Raw genomic sequence first — 25,748 nt, 5'->3', positions numbered from 1 at the left:
GTTTCAGATGTGCTATTGGATGTAATAATTAAGTCATATAGAACCTGAGCAAGGTCAGTTTGGCATCCATATTATAGAGAAAATACTGAGGTAGAAGACAGGGTACTATGCAGTTACACGGAAATCTGCCTCATATGAGAAACACAAGTAGAAAGATGCTGTACAAACTGCAGTTCTCTTCATTATAACAGAACAGACTACAGGGAGATTTGATCAAGATATTTAACATTCTAAAGGAACAAGGTTAGATAGAAACACGCTATTTCCAAAAGTCAAGAACAAGGGTCAAAGATGTACAATTTAATAAAAAAACTAGGAGATGGAGAGCAGTTAGAATTTTAATCTGGCACAGAGTTGTGACACTAGTAGGGTTAGTAACTGAACCAGAGGCCTCATCAACATTTAAGATTAAGTTAGTTAATTGAAGGGAGGGAGAAGTGAGGAATATGTGACAACAGGTCGGGTGGAGGATAAACATCAATGGCATCTGGTATGCAAAGGGTATGTTTCTGCATTACAACCTCTGTGTAATTCCACACTTGCAGTCCAGGATGTCAGGCAGGCTACACACACCAGTTAGGTTTTTAAGAGGGCTAAGAGCTTGCAAAGATGCAAACAGCAACATTTCCCATAGTTCTTTGTAAGTAATACCACAGCTGCTTATTAACAAGATCTCTATCTCTGACATTCATTTCACAAATCAGTAAACTGGCCTCAGAATCTATCAGTAATCCCACATCTTCCCTGCCCAAATCCACTTTATGGCCAGCTCAAAATTGAGCAATTATTAAGTTAACGTTTCAAAAAATGATTTCAAGGTAAATAGCAATATGCTTATCCAGATTGTGAAACAAGTGACATCCACACAATATGTCTTTTTGCCATTCCAAATACAATCGAAACCAAATAAAACATATCTAAACGTAAAGTACAATTGTTTTGTCAGTAGCTGCAAAACTGGAAGAAAAAAGGAATTAGGTTTAGGATCAATTTATTATTGTATTATTTAGAAGCAGCTTGCTTTACAATGCGTGCAATTAACAACCCAGACAAGGACCCTGGAAAGGTATATGAAATCTACCAGAAATAATACAACATGCTAATCAACTCATGCAGTGAAGGCCAGTTGGCACTCACTTTCATCACTTTCCTTACCTGCCCTCCTGCTCCAATTTGTGCTTGAGCCTGGGCCTGTGCTTGGGCTTGAGCCTGGGCCTGTGCTTGGGCTTGAGCCTGGGCCTGTGCTTGGGCTTGAGCCTGGGCCTGGGCCTGGGCCTGTGCTTGTGCTTGTGCCTGGGCCTGTGCTTGGGCTTGAGCCTGGGCCTGAGCCTGGGCTTGGGCCTGGGCTTGGGCCTGGGCTGTCTGACCCTGGGGAAACTGTGAGCGGACCTGAAATAAAACAGTAAGAGTTCAAATAACCACATTTAATCTGAATTATATACATTTCCTACTACTTCGGTAAATCAATAAATGTTAAGAATCAGACGGTCAACCCAGTCTTTTAATCTGGCTTTCCTCAGCAGGAAACCGAACAAAAGGGTGGGTACACAAAGGACATGGATTTATGATAATTATCAACAAAGACAGAGGCAAGTTGAGAATAATTTACTTTTATGCAGCAAGTTTGGATCTGGAATGCATAGCTTGAAAGAGTGTTGGAAGCAAATGTAGTAATCACATTCTACTGGAAATTGGATAAACACTTTAGGGGAAAAACTTGTAGGGTGATGGTGAGTGGGCCCCATTGTGAGACTAACTGGATGAGCTTTTCAAAAAGCCAGAACATGGACCAAGTTATCCCTTACTATGACAAATTGTCCAGCTAAGTCAACCCCCAATTGTGTTGGATTGGTCAGCTAAAGACAAGTTGTAAGACAAAGAAATTAGATGAGGACTAAACTGTACTTGTTCTGTTAGACTTGCAGTGGTTTGAAGCACATTCATGATATACATTGTGTAAATATCTTACCAATAATCTTAGGTAGGCATATACCAACAGCCTCAAAGAGACAGAATTCTGAATACAAGGTCAAGAATAATTGCTATTTTTAATAATAAAGATAGAATATTAGTTTCAGCTGATATGAGTTATTCAGTTTCACTAATGAATCCAATAACAAGCATGTGACCTGATTTGTTTCCCATTTTTAACAAAGATTTGCCTTCCTTTGGGCCTGGGCATCTGGACGTGATGACCTAGCACTTAGTTTTAGAATGATCCCAGTAGTATTACTAATGCTATAATAAAATAATAATGCTATAAAACATTTGTTTAATAATAGCTTTAAAATTTGCAATTTTTATTTCCTTAATTGCATCAATAGATGGCAGACAGTAGTGGTGGAAGGATATTCTTCTGGCTGGAGGTCCGTGACTACTGGTGTTCTGCAGGGATCCTTACTGGGATCTCTGCTATTTGTGATATATATAAATGACTTGGATGGAAATGTAGATGGGTGGGTTACTAAGTTTGCCGATGATTCAAAGGCTGGTGGAACTGTGGATAGTATAGAAGGTTGTCAAAGGTTACAGCAGATATAGGCAGAGAAATGGCAGATGGACTTTAATCCGGGTAAGTGTGAGGTGCTGCACTTTGGGATATCAAACGTTAAGGAAAAGTGTACAGTTAATGGCAGAACCCTGAACAGCATCGAAATACAGAGAGATCTAGGGGTTCAAGTCCATAGCTTTCTCAAAGTGGCCACTCGAGTAGATAGGATGGTAAAGGCAGCGTATGGCATTTAAGTAATTAAGTACAAGAGTCAGGATGTCATGTTGCAGCTTTATAAGACTTTGGTTAGGCCAAACTTAAGAGTGTTGCATTCGATTCTGGTTGTCACATGACAGGAAATATGTGGAGGCTTTGGAAAAGGGTGTTGAAGCGGTTTGCCAGGATTACAAGGTATGAGTTATACGGAGAGACTAGAAAAACTCGAATTGTTTTCTCTGGAGTGGTGGAGGTTGAGGGGAGACAATAGAGCTCTATAAAATTATGAGATGCATAGATAAGAGTTGACGGTCAGAATCTTTTTCCCCCCCAGGAGTTGAAATGTGCAACATACAGGGGGAAGTTAAGGAGGTGTGAGGGACAAATTTATTTTACACAGAGAGTAGTAAGCACCTGGAACATACTGTCAGGAATGGTGATGGAGGCAGATATGTTTGGGGCATTTAAAGGACTTTTAGATAAGAACAGGAATGGAGGGATATGGGCCAATGGCAGGCAAAAGGGCGTCATGTTTAATTTGGTGTCATGTTTTTGCATAACACGAAGGGCTGTTCTATGTTCTACCTGTTGGCCTTAACTTATTACCACAGACTTTCCAAAAAATGAAAGTTTCCAAAGGTGAAAGTTGGATTTTACCGATGGGGCAGCAGGACCCTGTTTCAATTAATCTTTCCCTCTCATAAAACAGGGTTGAATAACACTCCAGGCAAAGGGTTCACTATAAGCCAGCTCCTACGACATTATTGCCAAATGGAGAGGCCATATGTCCTATTTGAATAGTTGGCATATCTGAGGGAGTGACACCTGACAGGCTCCACCTTGATGAAAATGTCTGAAAAGGTGACCAGCTGACCTGCAATTTAGCAGTTAGCAATTTAGCAATCTATGTACACTGGAAGTAATTTTAAGATTTATTTCTGTAAATTGTGTTAAGGGCAGGTGTGCAGAAATCAATAGCATCGATTAGAAAAATTGACCTTGTTTTCTTTAGGACAGAGAAAGTTAAGGGGAAGAAACTGTTCATACTGACAGGAATGACTGTAAACACAGGACATAGATTTCAGAAAGAGGAGAAATATTTTTCTACGGCAAGTTGTTGTAATCTGGAATGCACTGCCAAAAATGATGCTGGAATCAGATTCAACAAAACCTTTCAAAGGGTATTTTTATTTGAACAAAGAAACATTTCCCAAGTCAAGAGGAAAATAGCTGGAAAAATGGCATGAGTCGCTAAAAAGTGACACAAGCACAATGAATCATGCCATATATCATATCCTTTAGAACCCTGAAATGGTGATTTCACAGAACTGAAGTTGGAGATACTTGCAACAAAATCAAGGAACACAGGAAAACAGAAACAAGAGGACATCATTAAGGTCTCAAAACTCGGTTCCCCATTCAATGAAATTATAGTTGATGTGTGACCTAGCTCCATATAGCCACTCCTGCCTCATCTCTTACTTCTTTGGTTAACAAAAATCTGTTAACTTCATTTTTAAAACAAATCTAGCATTTGCGAATACAAGTTCCAAACTTCTGTCCTTTGTGTGTAAAACTGCTCAAATTTTATTCATGACGGATTTGTTCTGATCATTCTGGAATTCCCCGCAATGGAAATAGTTTCTTCTGTGATCCCTTGAAACTTATCAATTCATCTAGTCACAGAATCCCTAGAGTGTGGAAATAGGCCAGTCAGCCCACAACAGGCCTACACCAGCTCTCCGAAGAGCATCCTATGCAGACTAGGTAGACCCACCATACTGTTAAGGAGGGAATTCCAAAATTTTGACCTAATAACACTGAAGGATTGGAAATATATTTCCAAGCCAGGATGGTGCGTAACTTGGAGGGGAACCTACAGGTGATGATGCCCCCATGTATCTGTTGCCTTTGTTCTTCTAGATAGAAATGACCACAGGTTTGGAAGGTGCTGTCTAAGGACCTTTGGTGAATTTCTGTAGAGCATCTTGTAGATAGTACTCAACTGGGCATCAGTAAGCTGGTGTTGCTGAGCAGATATTGTTCGTAGAACCATAGAATCCCTAGAGTGCATTTGAGGCCATTTGGTCCATTGTGTTTACATTGAGCCTCCAAAGAGCATCCCACCCACCCACTGTATCCTTGTAATTACCATGGCTAATCCAAAGTGCCTGCACATCTTTGGGAGGAAACCAAACTACCTTGACAGAACCCATGCAGACACAGGGAGAATGTGAAAACTCCACATACACTGTTGCTCAAGGCATGAATTGAACCTGAGTTCCTGGCACTGTGATGCAGCAGGACTTACCAATGAGCCTGCCACCTTCCATCAGTTTGCTGGTAACTGTGGGTAGATAGGACTGAAATTGGCTGGATTAGTTATGTGCTGCTTTTTGTGCATAGGACATTCCAGAGCAATTATCCACACAGTGGGTGACACGGTGGTTCAGTGGTTAGCACTGCTACCTCACAGCGCCAGAGACCCGGGTTCAATTCCCATCTCAGGCAACTGTTTGTGTGGAATTTGCACATTCTCCCTGTGTCTGCGTGGGTTTCCTCCGGGTGCTCCAGTTTCCTCCCACAGTCCAAACATGTGCGGGTTAGGTGAATTGACCATGCTAAATTGCCCGTAGTCTTAGGTAAAGGGGCAAACGTGGGGGAATTGGTCTGGGTGGGTTGCTCTTCGGAGGGTCGGTGTGGATTTGTTGGGCCGAAGGGCTTGTTTCCACATTGTAAGTAATCTAATCTAATCAGAAATAGTTGGATAGATGCCAGTATTGTAGCTGTACTGGAACAGTTTGGCTATGGCAGTGGCAAGCTCTGGAGCACACGTTTTTAGTACAATTGCTGGAATGCTGTCAGGGCCCATAAAGATGAGGCATTCTTCCTTCAGTTGGCAGGTGGTTTTGATCTGGCAGTGGAGGCAGCCCAGGACTCTCATGTCCTAGGGGAAGCTTTGGAAAGGATTCAGAAGAGATTTGCTAGGATGTTGACTGGTATGGAGAGAAGGTCTTCTGAGTAAAGACTGAGGATCTTGAGGCTGTTTTTGCTAGCGATGATGATTGAGGTGACTTAATTGAGTCATATAAGATAATCAGAGGGTTAGGTAATGTGAACAGTGAGAGCGTTATTCCTCGGAATGTGATGGCTAGCGTGAGGGGATATAGCTTTAAATTAAGGGGTGTTAGATATAGGACAGATGTCAGAGGTAGTTTCTTTACTCAGAGAGTAGTAGGGGCATGGAACTCACTGTGTGCAACAGTAGTAGACTCACCGACTTTAAGGGTATTTAAATGGCCATTAGATAAACATATGGATGAAAATGGAACAGCATAGGATAGACATCAGATTGGTTCCACAGGTCAGTGTAACATCAAGGGCTGAAGGGCCTGTACTGCACTGAAATGTTCTATGTTCTGTTTTCTAATTCTCTATCACAGGAGACTGTAAAAGCTCACTGACTGAAACTCAAGGAGTTGGTTGATAGATTCCTTGTTACTAATTACATCAGGGAATATGTAATTGAAGCAGATGATCGACCATGATCTACAATGCCAAAGCAGGCAGAAGGGGCTGAATGGCCAACTCCTATGTATTCATGCAACAAAGATAAAAACAAGAAAGATAATATAGGATCTGTGGCTTGCTGCATGTTCAACTGAAGTAGAGAGCACCATATCACTGAAAACTACAGGGACAATAACTTTTGATTTAAAACTGACATCTGTTCTGTACATACGTACATAAACTTTTATTACTACCATAATTTTGATAAGTTCCAGTGCACAGAGGTGAGGATGCAAAGTTCAGAGGAACAGTAGCCTAGCACTGGGATGACTATCCATTTACTGACAACTTTGACCTGCTAAATAAAATGAAGATAATACTGTTTTTCTGATCTTGCACCAAAAGCATCTAGAACCTAATGTGCAAAATAAACAGTGTTGTTATCTGAGGTTAAAGTATATTTGTAAATTGACCTCAGGGTGAAGCTTCAATTAAGACTATGGATTAAACTCAATTTAAAAATGAATGGTCTAGGTTGTAGATCTAATTTCACAAGGAGTACAAGACCAGAGTTATGCACATTTATAATTGCCCTTTGCCCCATGGTGTTCATTTGGATTGTATACTCAACATCCCAAGGTTACAAACAAAAGTCACCTCAATTTTCCATGGTATGCAAAACATCATAATCATACAACATGGAAACAGAACCTTTAGTCCAACCAGTCCATCTCGACCATAATTCCAAACTAAACTAGTCTGCGCTTGGTCCATATTCCTCCAGACATTTCTGATTCATGTACTTATCCAAATGTCTTTCAAACAGTGTAACTGTGCCCAAATCCACCACTTCTTCTGGAAATTCATTCCACACATGAAATACAGTGTACACAGTGTAAAAGAAATTGCCCCCTTGTTTTTTTTCAAATCTCTCTCCTCTCACTTATATATGCCCTTTAGTCTTGAAATCCCTCATCTGATGGAAAATGCACCACCAATTCACCTTATTTATTACCCTCATGATTTTATAAACCTTTAAGGTTACCCCTCAACCTCCTTTGCTCCAGTGAAACAAAGTCCTCGTCTATCCAGCCTCTCCTTATAACTCATTCCATTCCTGACAACATCTTTGTAAATTTTTTCTGAACTCTCGCCACCTTAATAACATCCTTCCTATAACAGGGTAACCAGAATGGACAGAGTACTCCAGATGAGGCCTCATCAACTTCCTGTACAACCTCAGCATGACATCCTAACTCTTACACTCAAAAGGTCTGAGAAATGAAGGTAAGCGTGCTAAACACCTTCTTAACCACACTGTCTACATGAGATGCAAACTTTAAAGAATTATGGATCTGAATCCCTAGGTCTCTCTGTTCTACAACACTAACCAAGACTCTACTTTTAATTGTTTAAGTTCTGCCCTTGTTTGTTTTACCAAAATGCAATACTTTGCATTTGTCCAAATTAAACTTAATCTGCTACTCCTCAGCCTATTGTCCTAATTGATCATAATCTCTCTGTAATCTTAGATAACCTTCTTTACTGTCCACAATACCACCAGTTTTGGTGTCATCTGCAAACTTACAAACCATGCCTTCTATATTCTCATCTAAATTATCTATATAAGTGCCAAACAAAAGTGGGCCCAACACCAATTCCTGTGGAACACTACTGGGAACAGGCCAACAGTCCGAAAAATAATCTTCCATCATCCCTCTGTCTCTGTTGTTAAACCAATTTTGTATGCAACTGGCAAGATCACCCTGAATCACATGTGATTTAACTTTACTAATTAGTCAACTATGCGGAATCTTGTCAAAAGCTGTAGTGAAGTCCAAGTCAAACTCACAGGTCTATAGTTGCCTTACTTCTCTTGTTAAACAAAGGCACAACATTAGCCACTCTCCAGTCATCCGACGCATCACCATACTTATAGATACAAATATTTCTGCAAGAAGCCCTGCACTTCCCTTCCTAACCTCCCACAACGTCCTGGGATACATTAAATCATGTCCCCAAGACACGTCCACCTTTATAGTTTCTACGATCTCCAAAACTTCCCCTTTTGGAATGTGAACAGTTTTAAAAACATCAATATTTATTTCCTTGTGTTCTCGAGCCTTCATTTCTTTCTCTAAAATAAAAACTGACGAGAAATATTCATTTAATATCTTTGCCACCTCCTGAGGTTCAAACAAGGATGATCTCTTTGATCTTTAAGAGGACCTAGTCTCTGTGTCTAGTTGTTCTTTTGTTTTTAATATACCTGAAAAAACTCTTTGGATCATCCTTAATCTTATCCGCCAGTTATCTCTTTGCTTTCTTGATCTCCCTCTTAAGAAATTCTTTATATTGTTCAAGAGATTTATTTGAACTAGATGTCCATATCTAATATATGATTCCTGTCTTTTCTTGATTATAACCTCAATATCTTTATTGATCCATTGTTTTCTAATCCTACCAGCTTTACCTTTCACTCTAACATAATGACTCTGAACTCTCATTATTGCACGTTGAAAGCCTCCTATTAATCAGACATCCCTGTGAACAGTCTACTCCAATCAACTTTTGAAAGTTCTTGTCTCATATCATTAAAATTAGTCCAATTAAAATCTTTAAAATTTGTGGAAGGATTATCCTTTTCCATAACTATTTTAAAACAAATATAATCATGATCACTAGATCCAAAGTGTTCTCCCACTATCACTTCAGTCCTGCCCAAGAGAAAATCAAGTTTTGCTCCTTCTCTAATAAGAACATGTACATATTGATAAAGAAAAAATCTTCAACACATTTAACAAATTCTTCACCATCTAAACCTTTGACACTGTGGTGTTACAGACAATGCTTGGAAAATTAAAATCACCTACTATTACAACCTTATTACTCTTACGAATGTCTGAAATCTGTTTAAGCATTCAATCCTCAATTTCCCTCTGATTATTGGGGGTCTACAGTACAATCCTATGAAGGGGATCATTCCTTTCTTATTTCTAATTTCAATCCATGTACTTTCACTGCACGACTTTTCAGAAACAGCTTGCCTGGTTACAGCAGTAATGTATTCCTTCATCAAAAACACCAGTCCCCCTCCTCTTTTGTCTCTCTTTCTACCCTTCCTATAGAATCATCCCTCATCCCTGAATCCTGGAATTTTGAGCTGCCAGTTTTGTCCATCCCTCAGATAAGTTTCTGTAATAGCTATGACGTCCCAATCCCACGTTCCCAAATATGCTCAGAATTCATCAGCGTTACGTGTAAGACCCCTTGCATTGAAATAAATGCAATTCATTCTTCAGAGTTACTTCATTTTCTGACTTGCCTGTCTTTTCTAATCAACTAGTTCTTTTCAGATTCAGAATCATCCTCATCTATCTACAGGGGAACCTCGATTATCTGAACGAGATGGGCAGGCAGTATTTTGTTCAGATAATTGATTATTCGGTTAATTGATTCAATGCCTTTCCTCTGGGGCTCAGAGTTTTCTGTTAACTCCACTCCCATGAAACAGCAGCACACCGCATGAAGGGGATCCAGGAACCTGTATTCCTGAATATTACACCATCTCTTGGCACTGAGAGATTACTACTTTTGATGTTCTATTTTTAAAATCTTCTACCTAACCTCTTATAATCATTCCGTAAAGCCTTAACCTTTTCCCTAACTATGTCGCTTGTACCAATGTTAAAAATCACACAACACCAGGTTATAGTTCCAGGTTATACTTATTTGAAAGTATTGTACACATTGGTTCCTACCAAAGAGTACAATAACTGCAGGCTTCTTTCTCCCTTTTAACAGTATGCTTCAAATGTTGAGAGACATCCTTAATCTTGGCACCAGGAAAACAACATGCTCTCCTAGATTCACAGTCACTGCCAGAGAATTTCCTGTCTGTGTGCCCTTGACAGAAGAGTTTCCTATAACAATTATTCTTTTTAATTTTGTCAAACCCTGCCTGACAGGAGATTCATTCTTCATGCCCAGGATCTGACTGCCTCTTATATTTTCTTTTGAGAGACTATCCCCTTCAACTGCACCCAAATCTGAGTATCTGTTTGAGAGGAATTGCCACAGGACACTTCCGAACTACCTGTTTTACCTGAGGGGATCAGAAAACCTGCTCCAAGACTTTCATCAGTTATTTCGTACAGTGAGCAAATATCAAGGGCATATTCAGAGATCCTGACCTTCCTTACTCATCACACAACACTTCTCACCAATGCTCAGCAACTTTCTCAGGAACTCACAGTGAACTGCTCACCATAAACAAAACTCATGAGTTCCTATGATTCTCATATCTGAAATTATATCTATTCCAAATGACAAATTGTTTTGATAAAAATGCTTCCAAAAATTTACAAACTGCAAAAATTAATTACTACCTTCAACCTACCTTCTTCTTCCTCACATTTATTTCTTCTTTTCCAACACAAAAACGGTAGGCATAATATTATTTGTGCCTGCCTTAACCTTCTAAATTACAGAGAATACTTTGCACAATCTTGCCTCATAACTTAACACAGAGTCCTGACATCATTTGAATAAATGTATGCAATACTCCCTTTATAAATTCTGATACCAAGAACTGCTCCCAGCTGTGGTCTATCCAGGGCTTTGTGTAGTTACTGCATTCTAGTCCTTTAGATGTAAAGGCCTATCCAGTACATAATAATCTCTGTAACTGGATCCCTGATTCTCTTTGGGTTACTAATGTTAGCAGGTTTCACAATTTATAAAATACCCAGTTCTAAACCTTTTAGCTTGGACTTTTGGACTTCACATTTAGCTAGATCAAAATCTATTTGCCACATTCTTTAAGTTATCAGTATCTATTTATTGTCTTATGCTTTCATCATTTGCAAAACCACAACAACAAAGAGGTCATCGTGCCTATGCTGGCTGCATAAACTAGCTGTCCATTCTAATATCGCTGCCTAGCTCCTTGCAACATCTCAGCTCATATCCATGTTCTTTTATGTAAGTTGAACGTTTCTACCTGAACCTCCAGACTGTGAATGAATTCTGGACACTGAAAACCCTCTGAGTGAAAACACTTGTCCTTAAGTGCCCTTTAAATCTTCTACCAATCACTCTAAATTTGTGCTTACATCTTTGCATCATTGTCATATTTGGGCATGTGGCTTGCTATCCCATCATCTAAGTCATGAATAAATATGTTGAGTTGTTGCGCCCCAATCAAAGACCCTTTTGGGGTACCACAATCCAGTATCCCAACTCTCTGTCTTCACTAATCAGCCAAATCCCAAACCAAGGCATTGCTTAAGCTTTAACTTTTGTTACAATCTTTTATGAGGGGCTCTATAAAAATGTGTTGCTAAAAGTCTGTATAAGCATCATCCACAGACATTCTTCTGATTACTACTTTAGTCACGCCTTCAAAAAAATTCAGTCATATTTATCAGACACGACCTAGTTTGTATTAATGTACAGGGCTATCTTTGACTAGCCAATAATTTTTGAGATGTCTATTATTAATTAGGGTCACCTAACAGACATTAGGTGAACTGGTGTTTAATTCCCTGGCTTCTCTCTCTCAGCTTTCTTAAATACTGGAGTAACTTATGCACTTTCCCAATGCAAACAAGGGCTCGTGAACCAAGAGAACTTTGGAAGGTGAGAGCTTGGGTATCTGCAATATTCTCACTTACTTCCTTTCGAACCCACCTGAAAACCATTTGTCCCTGGGAACTTGTCACTCTATACTGCAATTATTTTCTTCATTTACATTTATTTTTGAGCATCCTGAATGATTACTAGTTTCCTGTGGCAGTCTGGCATACTGCTTTCTGGTGATTTTTTTTGTTTAGTTTCTCAGTAGTCTCGTTGGGAATTTAGAATAGTGGGAATGGAGGTTAGGACAGATGAATGCTCCTCCTGCAGAATGTGGGAGGTAAGAGTCAACAGCAGCGCCCCTGCAGACTGCATCTGTGAGAAGCGCACCCAACTCCAGCTCTTCGAAAATTGCATTAGAGAACTAGAGCTGGAGCTGGATGAACTTCGGATCATTCGAGGGGTGGAGGGGGCTATTGAGAGGAGTTACAGGGAGGTAGTCACACCTCAGGTAAAAGAAGAGGGTAGATGGGTTACTGTCAGGGGATGGAAAGGGAACTGGCAGGCAGTGCAGGGATCTTTTGTGGCCATTTCCCTCATTAACAAGTATATTGTTTTGGACACTGTTGCGTGGGCTGACTTACCGGGGTAAGGCACGGGGCACAGGTCTGTGACACAACAGTCTATCTCTATTGTTCAGAAGGGAAGGGGGAAGAGGAGCAGTGCATTAGTCATTGGGGACTCCATAGTTACGGGGACAGATAGAAGGTTTTGTTGGAATGAAAGACACTCACGATGGTGTGTTGCCTCCCAGGTGCCATGGTTCGTGATGTCTCTGATGGTGTTTTCGGGATCCTTGAGGGAAGAGGGGGAGCAGCCCCACATCGTGGTCCACATAGACACCAACGACATAGGTAGGAAGAGCGATGGGGATTTAAGGCAGAAATTCAGGGAGCTAGGGTGGAAATTTACAGTGAGAACAGAATTGTTATCTCTGGCTTGTTGCTTGTGCCACATGCTAGCAAGGTGAAGAATAGGGAGAGAGGGGAGTTGAACACGTAGCTACAGGGATGGTGCAGGAGGGAGGGTTTTGGATTCCTGGATAATTGGGCCCTTGCTGGGGTAGGTGGGACCTCTATAAACAGGATGGTCTTCACCTGAACCAGAGGGGTACCGATATACTAATGCTCTTTAGATGGGTTTAAACTAATTCAGCAGGGGGATGGGAACCGAAATTATAGTTAAAGTATACAGGAGGATAAGAGCAGTGAAGTCAGAACTAAGGTTTCAAGATTGCAAGAATGCATCGCCAGGCAGGCTGCGGGTTTGAAGCGTGTCAACTTCAATGCCAGGAGCATCTGGAATAAGGTGGGTGAACTTGCAGAATGGGTTGATATTTGGGATTTCGATGCTGTGGCCATTTCAGAGACATGGATAGAGCAGGGACAGTAATGGTTATTGCAGGTTCTGAGATTTAGATGTTTCAGTAAGAACAAAGAAAATGGTAAAAGAGGAAGAAGTGTGGCACTGTTAGTCAAGGACAATATTCCGGTTGCAGAAAGGACATTTGAGGACTTCTCTACTGAGGTTGTATGGGCTGAGGTTAGAAACAGGAAAGAAGTCACCTTGGGAGTTTTCTAAAGGCCTCCAAATAGTTCCAGAGATGTAGAGGAAAGGATAGCAAAGGTAATTCTGGATAGGAGTGGGAGTAACATGGTGGTAATAGCTGGCTTGAGGGAATATAGTGTTAAATTGAGGGGTGATAGATATAGTTCAGATGTCAGAGGTAGTTTCTTTACTCAGAGTAGTAGGGGCACTGCCTGCAACAATAGTAGACTCGCTAACTTTAAGGGCATTTAAATGGTCATTGGATAGGCATATAGACAAGAATGGAATAGTGTAGGTTAGATGGGCTTCAGATTGGTTCGTCAGGTCAGAGCAACATTGAGGGCTAAAGAGCCTGTACTGCGCTGTAATGTTCTAAACTAACTTCACTCCATTGTTTTAAATTCTAATGTGAAGAAATTATCCAACATACAGTGAAGGTCCACCTAGCTGAGGAAATGTTCATAACATGACAGTTGCTTAGCAGTGACAGGCTATATACCTGGTGCAGAGGTTGAAGCTTCATTGGTGGCTGCTGCTGTGTTAAGGATGAAGACATGGAAACCTGGCCTGACATCTGGCCCGGCACCTGAGTAACCATGGGCTGAGACTGGGACTGAGGCACTAGCTGAGATGGTGTTTGAGACTGCAACTGTTGAAGCTGCTGGAGTTGGATCTGTTGTTGTTGCTGCTGTTGCAGTTGCTGTTGAATCAACCTCTGTGACAGAATGAGAATGAAAATATCATTAAGCTATTATACAAGCTCAGAAAAGTCAACTTAATGCATTATTACATAAGTGACAGATCTGCATGCATCCATCAGCACCACACTTCAGAGTTGCATCCATAACTGTGCCCCAGTGTTACAAGTGACAGACCTATCTTTTTTACCACCAGCACCATTATCCAATTTTACATAATGACAGATTCATCGCCACCAGTACTGGACACGTGTTATACAGAAACAGACATGCCCTAACCAGTACTATATCCCAGGGTGCGACAAACTTGTCCCCACCATTCCGATAAAGGGCTCATGCTTGAAGTGTGTCAACTCTCCTGTTCCTTGGATGCTGCCTGAACTGCTGTGCTTTTCCAGCGCCACACTTTTCAACTCTGACTCCAGCATCTGGAGTCTTTATTTTTTCCCACCAGTACGTAACCCAGTGATGTGACCTGTCCCCACCAGAACTGTACCAGAGTGGTGTGATAGACCTGTCCCACCAGGACTGTATCCCAGTGTGTGACAGACCTGTCCCCACTGGTACTGTGTCCCATTATTATTACAGACTTGTTGTGTTATTCTCTCCTTTGGTCTTGCACCGTCACCCCATCTGTCATTTAATCTGCCTTATTTTTCCCCCTATCAGAGTTCCTTCCTCATTCTCTCCAGCTTTTCTGCCTCTTTTCTTCCTTCAAACTCTTCTAGTTCTGATGAAAGATAATTAGTTTGCTTCTCTCTGCAGAAATTTTTCAAATAGCAAATTTTCCTCAAGTCGCAAATTGAAGTCAATGTTCTATGTATCCAAGATGGAGGATGGAAAAAGTTTGTGGCTGCAATAGCTGCTCCTTTTTTGAGGTACTTTAGGTGTTGGAGGTGATTTCCTTGAATTCTAGGAGTAGCAATTACTGTTTTATACACCTTTGCATTTTTTTTGGAACTTTTGGAGAAAAAAAATTAAAACGATGGCACTTTTAAAAGGGAGTAGGACAGACAACAGGCAGCCCATGGTCAGAGGAGGGCGAGAGAAAGACACTAAGTGACACAGCAGTGAATCTGCATAGTTACTGCCTTTGCTGTTTGAATTCATGTGTCGCTGGACATTGCAATGCATCTAGGAAAATGTAAACAGCGAAATTCACAACTGATCTTGGAGGAACGTGTTTCGGAGAGGTCACACATAGAAACAGGTAAGTGTATAATTTGAAGTGTAGCCTTGCTGTAACTCTACAATAGTGAATAGAGTGGGATCTTTCTTGATTATATGTTTATTAAGATGTGTCTCTTGATTAAATTTTAAAAATATAAGCCATAAATATCAAGTTAGCCTGTTTTGGAGCAGTGTTTTGTAGAGCAATGACACAATGCTACTTTCTGGGTCTGCAGATTGGAAGGAGCAAAATGGCCTTTCGTAGAAGGACATGCTCTTCTTGTCAGATGTGGGAGTTTTGAGAGCGTTTACTTGTTACTGAGGATTATATCTGCAATAAATGTTGTTGGTTGTGAATCCTCCTAACTATTGGAGGGACAGGTTACAGGCAGTGAGGAATTTACAAGAGCAAGGGGGGAGTGATGGATGGCAATTATAGGAAGGGAGAAAAGCTGCAGATACAGTCACATAGGGTTAACTCCGGGAAAGGGAGGAGAGCTAGGCAGGCAGTGCAGGAGTCTTTTGTGGCTATCCCCATTTCAAACAAGTACGCTATTTTGGAAAATGTAGTGGGTGATGGATTCTTAAGGGAATATAGCATGAATAGCCAAGTTTCTGATACTGAGACTGGCTCTTATGCAACGACGGTATGTCGGGTTCCAAGCAATCAACTGTGTTAGGGGACTCTCTAGTCAGAAACAGACGTTTCTGCGGCCAGCAGTGAAATATCAGAATGGTAAGTTGCCTCCTGGGTGCCAGAATCAAAGATATCTCAGAGATGGTGCAGAATGTTTGCAGAGGGGAGAGGGACCAGCAGAAGATTATTGTATATATTGAAACCAATTATATAAGAAGGGAATAGGATGAGATTCTAAAGAGACAATATAGAAGGTCAGGCAGGAATTTAAAAAGGAGGTCCTCGAGAGTAGTAATATCTGGATTACTCCTGATGCTACGAGCTAGTGAGGGTAGATATAGGAGGATAGAGCAGATGAATGAGTGGCTGAGGACTGGTATATGGGAGGAGGATTTGCATTTTTGGGTCACTCGAATCTCATCTGGTGTAAAAGTGACCTGTACTAGAAGGATGGATTGCACCCGAATTGGAAGGGGACTAATATACTGCCAGGGAGATTCACTAGAGCTGCTCGGGAGGATGGGACCCAGGGAGGGAGTGAGGAAAGATCAATTTGAGACTGGTACAGTTGAGAACAGAAGCGAGTCAAACAGTCACAGAAGGCAGAGACAAAGCAAAGAACAAGACAAGATTGATAAGTTAAACTGCATTTATTTCAATGCAAGAGGTCTAACAGGGAAGTGAGATGAATTCGGGGCATGTTGAGGAAAAAAGTACAGGGACATCCTAGGAATTGCAGAAACTTGGCTCAGGGATAGTCAGGACTGGCAGTTTAATGTTACAGGATACAAATGCTCCAGGAAGGATAGAAAGGGAGGCAAGACAGGAGGTGGGAGTGGTGTTTTTGATAAGGGATAGCATGACAGCTGTACTGAGGGAGGATATTCCCGGAAATACACCTAGTGAAGTTATTTGGGTTGAACTAAGAAATAAGAAAGGGATGATCGCATTATTGGGATTACATTATAGACCCTCTAATAATCAGTGGGAAAGTGAGAAACAAATTTGTAAGGAGATTTCAGTTATCTGTAAGAATAATAGGGTGGGGATTTTAACATTCCAAACATAGACTGGAACTGCCATAGTGTTAAGGGTTTACATGGAGAGGAATTTGTTAACTGTGTACAAGAAAATTTTCTGATTCAGTATATAGATGTACCTACTACAGAAGATGCAAAACTTGACAAACTCTTGGGAAATACGGTAGGACAGGTGATTGAGGTGTCAGTGGGGGAGCACTTTGGGGCCAGCTAATTCTATTAGTTTTAAACCGTGATGGAAAAGGATGGACCAGATCTAAAAATTGAAGTTCTAAATTGGAGGAAGGCTAATTTTGACGGTATTAGGCAAGAACTTTTAAAAGCTGATTGGGCCAGATGTTCGCAGGTAGAGGGACGGCTGGAAAATGGGAAGCCTTCAGAAATGAGATAATTAGAGTCCAGAGACAGTATACTCCTGTTAGGGTGAAAGGAAAGACTTAGGTCTCGGGAATGCTGGATGACTAGAGAAATTGAGGGTTTAGTTAAGAAAAAGAAGGGGCGGCACAGTGGCGCAGTGGTTAGCACTGCTGCCTCGCAGCACCAGGGTACCAGGTTTGATTCCAGCCTTAGGTGACTGCCTGTGTCTCCCGTGTCTGCGTGGGTTTCCTCCGGGTGCTCCGGTTTCCTCCCACAGTCCAAAGATGGGCAGTTCAGGTGAATTGGCCATGTTAAATTGCCCATAGTGTTAGGTGCATTAGTCAGATTAAAATGGGTCTGGGTGGGTTACTCTTCGGAGGGTCGGTGTGAAGTTGTTGGGCCGAAGGGCCTGTTTCCACACTGTAGGGAATCTAATCTAATATGTCAGGTATAGACAAGATAGACAAGTGAATCTTTCGAACAGTATAAAGGCAGTAGGAATATACTTAAGAGGGAAATCAGGAGGGTAAAAAGGAGACATGAAATAGCTCTGGCAAATAGAGTTAACGAGAATCCAAAGGGTTTTTACAAATATATTAAGGACAAAAAGGTAACTAGGAAGAGAATAGGACCCCTAAAAGATAAGCAAGGTGACCTTTGTGTGGAGCTGCAGGAGATGGGGCAGATACTAAATGAGTAATCTGTATCAGTGTTTACTGTGGAGAAGGACGTGGAAGATATAGAATGGAGGGAAATGGATGGTGACATCTTGAGAAATGTCCATATTACAGAGGAGGAAGTGCTGAATGTCTTAAAACACATAAAAGTGGATAAATCCCCAGGACTTGATCAGATGTACCCTAGAACTCTGTGGAAAGTTAGGAAAGTGAGTGCTAGGCCTCTTGCTGAGATGTTTGTATCGATAGTCACAGGTGAGGTGCTGGAAAACTGGAGGTTGGCTAACGTGGTGCCACTGTTTACAAAAAGTGGTAAGGACAAGCTAGGGAACTATAGACCAGTGAGACTGACGTCAGTTGTGGGCAAGTTGTTGGAGGGAATCCTGAGGGACAGGATGTACATGTATTTGGAAAGGCAAGGACTGATTAGTATAGTCAGCATAGCTTTGTGTGTGGGAAATCATGTCTCACAAACTTAATTGAGCTTTTTGAAGAAATAACAAAGATGATTGATGACGGCAGAGTGATGGACGTGATAAATATGGACTTCAGTAAGGCGTTCAACAAGGTTCCCCACAGGAGACTAGTGATCAAGATTGGATCTCATGGAACACAGGGATAACTAACCATTTGGATACAGAACTGGCTCAAAGGTAGAAAACAGAGGGTGGTGGGTGGAGGGCTGTTTTTCAGACTGGAGGCCTGTGACCAGTGGAGTGCCACAAGGATCGGTGCTGGGCCCAATACTTTTCCTCATTTATATAAATGATTTGGATGTGAACATAGCAGTTATAATTAGTAATTGCAGATGACATCAAAATTGTAGGTGTAGTGGACAATGGAATCTTGATCAAATGGACCAATGGGCTGAGGAGCTGGTAGATGGAGTTTAATTTAAATAAATGAGAGATGCTGCATGTTAGGAAAGCAAATCTTAGCAGGACTTATACACTTAATGGTAAGGTCCTAGGGAGTGTTGGTGAACAGACACACCCTTGGAGTGCAGGTTCATAGCTCCTTGAAAGTAGAGTCGCAGGTAGATAGGATAGTGAAGGCGGCGTTTGGTATGCTTTCCTTTATTGGTCAGAGTACTGAGTACAGTAGTTGGGAGGTCATGTTGAGGCTGGGCAGGTCGTAGGTTAGGCCACTTTTGGCCTACTGTGTGCAATTCTGGTCTCCTTCCTATCAGAAGGATGTTGTGAAACTTGAAAGGGTTCAGAAAAGATTTACAAGGATGGTGCCAGGGTAGGAGGATTTGAGCTATAGGGAGAGGCTGAATAGGGTGGGGCTGTTTTCCCTGGAGCATTGAGGTTGAGAGGTGACCTTATAGAGGTTTATAAAATCATATGGGGCATGGATAGGAAAAATAAACAAAGTATTTTCCATAGGATTGGGGAGTTTAGAACTAGAGGGCATATGTTTAGGGGGAGAGGGGAAAGATAATGTTGTGGTTCTGTTCGCCGAGCTGGGAATTTGTGTTGCAGATGTTTCGTTCCCCTGTCTAGGTGACATCCTCAGTGCTTGGGAGCCTCCTGTGAAGCGCTTCTGTGATGTTTCCTCCAGCATTTATAGTGGTTTTGTCTCTGCCGCTTCCGGTTGTCAGTTCCAACCGTCCACTGCAGTGGCTAGTATATTGGGTCCAGGTCGATATGTTTGTTGATAGAATCTGTGGATGAGTGCCATGCCTCTAGGAATTCCCTGGCTGTTCTCTGGGGAAAGATAATGTAGAGACCTAAAGGTGCAGTTTTTCATTCACAGGGTAATGAGTGTATGGAATGAGCTGCCAGAAGAAGTGGTGGAGGCTGGTACAATTACAACATTTAAAAGGATGGGTATATGAATAGGAAGAGTTTAGAAGGATATGGGCAAAGTGCTGGCAAATTGGACTAGATTAAGTTGGGACATCTGGTCAGTATGGACAAGTTGGACTGACAGGTCTGTTTCCGTGCTGTCCATCTCTATGACTCCACATATTTCAAACATGCTCAGTTTTCAAAACAGATTTCCAGCATCTTCATTAACTTTGCTTTTCTAATAAATTATTTTTGGAAATGCTCTTGATAATATAGTAACTTTGCAATGAGTATCCTAATGGGGAGCATTAAGATTTAAAACAACTAAAGGATTCTCTTGTTAACCACAGCTACTAATCCCAACTTTAATCAAGTGAGTGAAGCAGGATTTCTCTAAAAAAATGAGAGGATGGCAAGATCTCACCAAATCAGTGTGGGCTCCTGCCCAATACAAAGCCCACTGCTTTAGCGGAAAGACTGGCAGTTCCCCTGATGAGTTACTGCGAGATGATCAATACAGCTCATAAGATGATAGCTTATATGCTGGGGCGTGTTAAGTTAACTGTTTGAGGTGGTAGTAGGGATTCTAGGGATGCAATCGGTGTTGTGGGGTCAGGGAGTTTGAGAAGCCAGGCAGATTGGCTGCTCCCAGTATTTAGTTTACTTGGTGATAAATGCACGTACTCAGTCAATAAGTTGGGCTACAGTGATTCACATGATCAAATAGCCTGCTGCAAATCATAGTCTCAGTAACTTTGGAACAGGAGGGGAGAGGAGAGAAACTGTTTGAAGACAGCAGGTGATAAAGCAGTTTACAACTTGCATTCAGGATTCAATTCAGGTATAAGCCAGTCCTGTTACCTGTTGCTGTTGCTGCTGCTGCATCTGAAGTTTCATCATCTGCTGCTGCTGTGCCTGGAATTGTTGTTGCTGTTGCTGTTGCTGCTGCACGACTTGTTGGGCCTGAAACTGTTGCTGCTGTTGCTGTTGCTGCTGCTGCTGCTGCTGGGCAATCTGCTGCATCTGTAATTGGGCTGCAGGATTGGATTAATAAAAGCGCACTGTTAACTTTAACCCCCTCACTCAGTGTGAGCTTCGCCCTGGATCCAACTGGTCCTTCACTGAAGCAAAGTGTATCTTACACAAGAGGTTATGGGGATGGAATCTAACAAGGCACAGCATTCCGGTGGCTCATGAAAATTCCATGTACTGGACGTGAGTATTGTATATTGAACTGACTTTATACAAATTCGGTATTTAACAATCTCAAAGGTGTAAAGTTGGTCATTCACATAAAAGAGTGACCTGTGTTCATTCCACTAAACACAGTGAGGTACATACTGGACAATATTAGGTGGCATAAATGTAACAGGCACTGAAAATTGCAAACTGTGCTAAACTGTTTTTTGTACCTATGACTCCAGTTCAAAAGTGTGACAGATTTGAGTGCTTCACCAGTCACTCAGTAAAAATAACTATGATTAAGCCAAGGGAACTCTAATGAGCAATCAAAGCTTGCCTGTTACCCACATTATACCAAAAATCCATCTCCCTTGTGCTGAATCTTCTTCAGCACCACTGTGGTATCCAATATATCAACAATGATAGAGTCTGGAAGGAGACATCAAAACTAGTCCGAGGGTAAATAATCAGCCATTTAGGACTATAATGAAAATAAATATTTTTCCTGAGAAGGTTGTGAATCTTCAAATTCTCTACTGCAGAGGGCTGTGGATGCCCAATGGATGAGCATGTTCTGACGAGAGACTGATAAATTTCTGGAATTTAAGGGAATCAAAGGATATGGGAGTTGGGTGGCAATGTGGAGTTGAGATCAGAGGTGAACAGTGAGCATACTGAATGGCAGAGCAATAGTCAAGTAACAAACTCCTACTTGTTTAGTCCTTCCAGTGTAATGAAGGGAATGTCTCTGCATAATATAAACATTATAAGCTTGAAGCTAAGTAGCCCCCATGTGTCTCACCACACTCTGAATGAAGACATTTCTCATCTCAGTCCTAAATGGCCTACCCCTTATCCTTAATTCTTAGTTATGGACTGCCCTGTCATTTGGGACATCCTTCCTGTGTTTAACTTGTCTCGTCCTGTTAGAATTTTATCTGTTTCTCTGAGATCTTCTCTAATTCTTCCAAACTTCATTACAAGCCAACTTCCTAGCCAATTGAGCATCTCTTCATATGTCAGTCCTGCCATCCCAGGAGTCAGTCTGGTAAACCTTCACTGCACTCCTTCCAGAGCCAGAACAATCTTCCTCAGATAAGATGACCAAACTGCACATAATACTCCAGGTGTGGTCTCACCAAAGTCCTGTACAATTGCAACAAGATATTCCCGTTTTTGTATTTAAATCCTCTCGCTATGAAGGCCAACATACCATTTGTCTTCCTGACTGGTGTACAAGAATACCCAGGTCTCATTGCACCTCCCCTTTCCCAATCTATCACCAATCAGATAATGATCTGCCTTCTTGTTTTTGCCACCAAGGTGGACAACCTCACATTTATTCACCTTAGATGTCATCTGCGATACGTTTGCACTCACTGAGCTCATCCTAACCACAATGAAGCATTTCTGAATCCTCCTCCCAGCTCACTCTTCCACTCAGCTTTGTGTCATCTGCAACTTGAATATATTCTATTTAGTTCCTTCTTCTAAATCATTTATATTATGAATAGCTGGAGTCCAAGTATTGATCATCATGGTACCCCACAAGGCACTGCCTGTTACTTGGAAAAATACCCATTTATTCCTACTATTTGTTTCCTGTTTGCTAACAAGTTTTCCACCCATGTCAGGACACTAACCCATGCACTTCTGTTTTGCATGCTCATCTCTTATGTGGGACCTTATTGAAAGCATATGGAAAGTCCACGTAAACTCACTCCCACTCTTTCTAATTCTGGTGTTGTTTTCCAAGTGCTCTGCTCTCAAGTTCTTCTAACAGACTCTGCCATTTCCCCACTCACGCTGTCAGGTTAATCAACCAATAATTTCATTTTCTCTCTACTTCCTTTTTAAATGGTGGGGTACATGAGCTACCCTCCAAGACTGCTCCAGAGTCTAAAAAATTCTCAGATGACCACCAATGCATGCAACATTTCTAGGATCACTTCCTTAAATATTCTGGGAAGTAAACTAACAGGCCCTGGGGATTTCTCAGTCTTCAATACCATCAATTTCTCCAACCCCATTCCTCTAGTAATATTGATTTCCTTCAGTTCCTCCCTTTCATCAGGCCCTGCGTGCTTCAACATTTTTGGTCTCGTATTTGTCAAGACAGAACAAAAATTTGTATTTAGTTGATCTGCCATTCTTTTTGTTCCCAATTAAACTTGTCCTGTTACTGAATGTAAAGGATTTACATTTGTCTTAATCTTTTTCACCTTGCATAGTAAGAGAAGCTTTTACAATCAGTTTGTATGTTTCCTGCAAGTTTACTCTTGTATTGTACTCTCCCAATGCCTTCCACCTTCACCTCCCCAAATGAATCCCTTTGCACTCCTTTGTTGAAATCTAAGTTGCTTCCAAACCTCAGGTCTGCTGTTATTTGCCTATTTTGTATCCCCCTTCCTTGGATCTTATATCATCTTTAAATTCTGTGTTTGGGCCACGTTTCCCATTTTATTTTTGTGCCAGAAAAACGCACAATGCTTTGCTTACACACAAACAAGAAATGATCTAGTAAACATCTATTTGTAAGTGAATGGAGACCACAAGAAATCTCAACACCAATGGGTGAACAGTCTGAAAAGGAAGTGATCACAATAACTGTCTCAAGGTATTCAGGAAATGCAGGGCAAGAAAGGAAAAGAAGGACACTCGCAATGATTAAGGAGAATATGATTATCCTTGTGAAAGGGGTCAAGTGACAAGACATGACATACAATAGAGGTGTCAATACACTACTGGGAGAATTCTACAGGCAACTAATAACTGGAAATGATATACGGCATTATATTTGCAGAGAAATTACACAAAGGTGCAAATACTATAATTATAAAGGGGGACTTTAATTAACCCAATACAGATGGGGTATAGCCTAAAGACCAGAATGGTATGACCCAGCCTGCCTAAAAAGAGAAGATTCAGGTACAGTCAAGGTAGAAGCTCAGGCCAGGAGGCTCATGAGGGTGATTGCTAGGGCAGCCAAATCCAGAGCTACCTGCAAGAAAATTATGACAGAGAAGTAGAAAAAGAGCGACTGTGACAGATTGAGGTTGATATTGTAAGTGAGAACCAGGCTGAATATAAAAAGTTCAGATGGAAAATAAGAAAATATACGAGATGCAAAAATAAAGCATGAGGTACAAAACTGGTCAGGACAGACTAATATCAGAGAGCCCAGAAATCTTTTATGGGAAATGAAAACATTGAAAGATTATATTTAAACTGGCAAGCTTCTGGGACCAAATGGGATGCATCCCAAAATTCTGAGTAAAGCAAGAGTGAAATTTGTGGAATTACCTGTCATAATTCTTCTGAGATGCAGGGTTGGTACCAGATAGCTGGAGAATTACAAACGTTACATCCTTGTTCAAGAATGATGTAGGCACAAATAACAGACCAGTCAATTTAATTTCAGTAGTGGGAAAGCTTTTAGGAATAATAACCTGAGACAAAATAACAGTTACTTGGAAAAGGATGGATTAATTATAGAAAAAATGGATCTGATAAAGACAAATTGTATTAAGCTAGGATGATTTGAGTTTTTTTAATGAGGTAACATAAAGGGTCAATATGTTTAATGTAGTGTAGCCAAAAATCTATAACTGAAAATGGGGTAGAGGTGGGAGAGAGGCAGAAAGAGCTGATTATTGGAGGTTTAGATAGTACAACAGTAGGAAGCTATATATGGTTATTTGCAGTGGCATTTTGTTGCAGCTAATAATCCATGTTCTCACTTGTTAAAGACCCAGTTTATTCATAACAAATAAGTTTTACATTTATTGATGAAGTTTGGTGGGAGTCCTTTTTGGCCTGAATAACAATAAAAGCAAAGCAATTTCAATATCTTGGTAACACTAGTTAGGATGTCTCATGGAGTCAGGGGACTTGATTCCTCTCCCTTCAGGGTAATGAAAGGCCCAAAGAGGGAACTGTATATTTTAGTAACCATATAACATAGACACTATTCTACAAGCCTTCCTATTGAGTCGACTATTGTGTTCCTAGCCGAGAAACAGACACCTTCAAAGTTACATTCTCCACACCACAGCCTATCCTTCTCCACCTCCCATTTCCCCATTCCCCCCTAAGACAAGAACCAGACATAGCCACCAAGCAACTGTGTAAGGAACTGGAGTATCATGTACAGGGAATACTCAAGCCAAGCGGCATAGTCTAGCAAGAAAGCACCCAAAAAAGACATTGAGACAGTGACTGCCATAAAACAGGTGCAGCCTACTTCAGGACTTTGCAACTTCTGTATCCTACTCACACTGCTGCTGCGTGCTTGGCGGGAAGCCAGGCATGTGAGGCACCATTCCAGACGTACCCGGCTGAGGCTGTCCAGGATGTGACATTGACTGATTCAACTGTCCCAGACCTGCCACTCCGGGGGTACGAGTGGCCATCATCCCACTCGAGCTCCCCGTAGGGCCACCTTGCAAGTTCTGCAAAGCGTTCATTGGATCTAGGAGGGAGGGAAACAGAAAAAAAAACTTCTGTTAAATTCTTTAATGAAAAGCAGATGCCCAAATAAAGATCAGGTAAATCAAAGAATCACAGTGCACAGAAAGCAGCCATTTGGCCCCACTGTGCCAGCGCCATTTCTTTGAAAGAGCTGCCCAAAGAGCCCCAATCCCTGTTCTTCAACAACAATCCTGCAAAGTTTTTCCATCAAGAATTACACAATTTCCTTTCAAAAGTTACTACTGAATCTGTTTACAAGATAATTTCTAATCAAACTCGTTCTGCAAAAATTATTTCTTCATATCCTCTTTAGCTCTTTTGC

The 25,748-nt window shown here is 41.2% G+C and overlaps 1 protein-coding gene across 3 annotated transcripts in view; it reads right to left on the bottom strand.

The window, feature by feature from the left end:
* med15 (mediator complex subunit 15) overlaps nucleotides 1–25,748 on the bottom strand; it is a 155,505-nt gene that overhangs the window by 94,999 nt on the left and 34,758 nt on the right. For 2 of the 3 annotated variants that reach the window (XM_060844094.1, XM_060844096.1), the window contains exons 5-8: nucleotides 25,233–25,427; nucleotides 20,636–20,808; nucleotides 13,902–14,117; nucleotides 1,156–1,389 (exon numbers count right to left, since the gene is read on the bottom strand). In XM_060844094.1, coding sequence (XP_060700077.1) covers nucleotides 1,156–1,389; nucleotides 13,902–14,117; nucleotides 20,636–20,808; nucleotides 25,233–25,427 — 818 coding nt within the window. The remainder of the gene's footprint in view (nucleotides 1–1,155; nucleotides 1,390–13,901; nucleotides 14,118–20,635; nucleotides 20,809–25,232; nucleotides 25,428–25,748) is intronic. The other variant, XM_060844095.1, reaches the window with a different exon arrangement.

The sequence above is a fragment of the Hemiscyllium ocellatum genome, chromosome 24 (genome assembly GCF_020745735.1).
Source record: "Hemiscyllium ocellatum isolate sHemOce1 chromosome 24, sHemOce1.pat.X.cur, whole genome shotgun sequence".
Classification (NCBI taxonomy): domain Eukaryota; kingdom Metazoa; phylum Chordata; class Chondrichthyes; order Orectolobiformes; family Hemiscylliidae; genus Hemiscyllium; species Hemiscyllium ocellatum.
The sequence above is the reverse complement of the archived record's forward strand: the minus strand, read 5'-3'. Positions and strand labels throughout refer to the sequence as shown.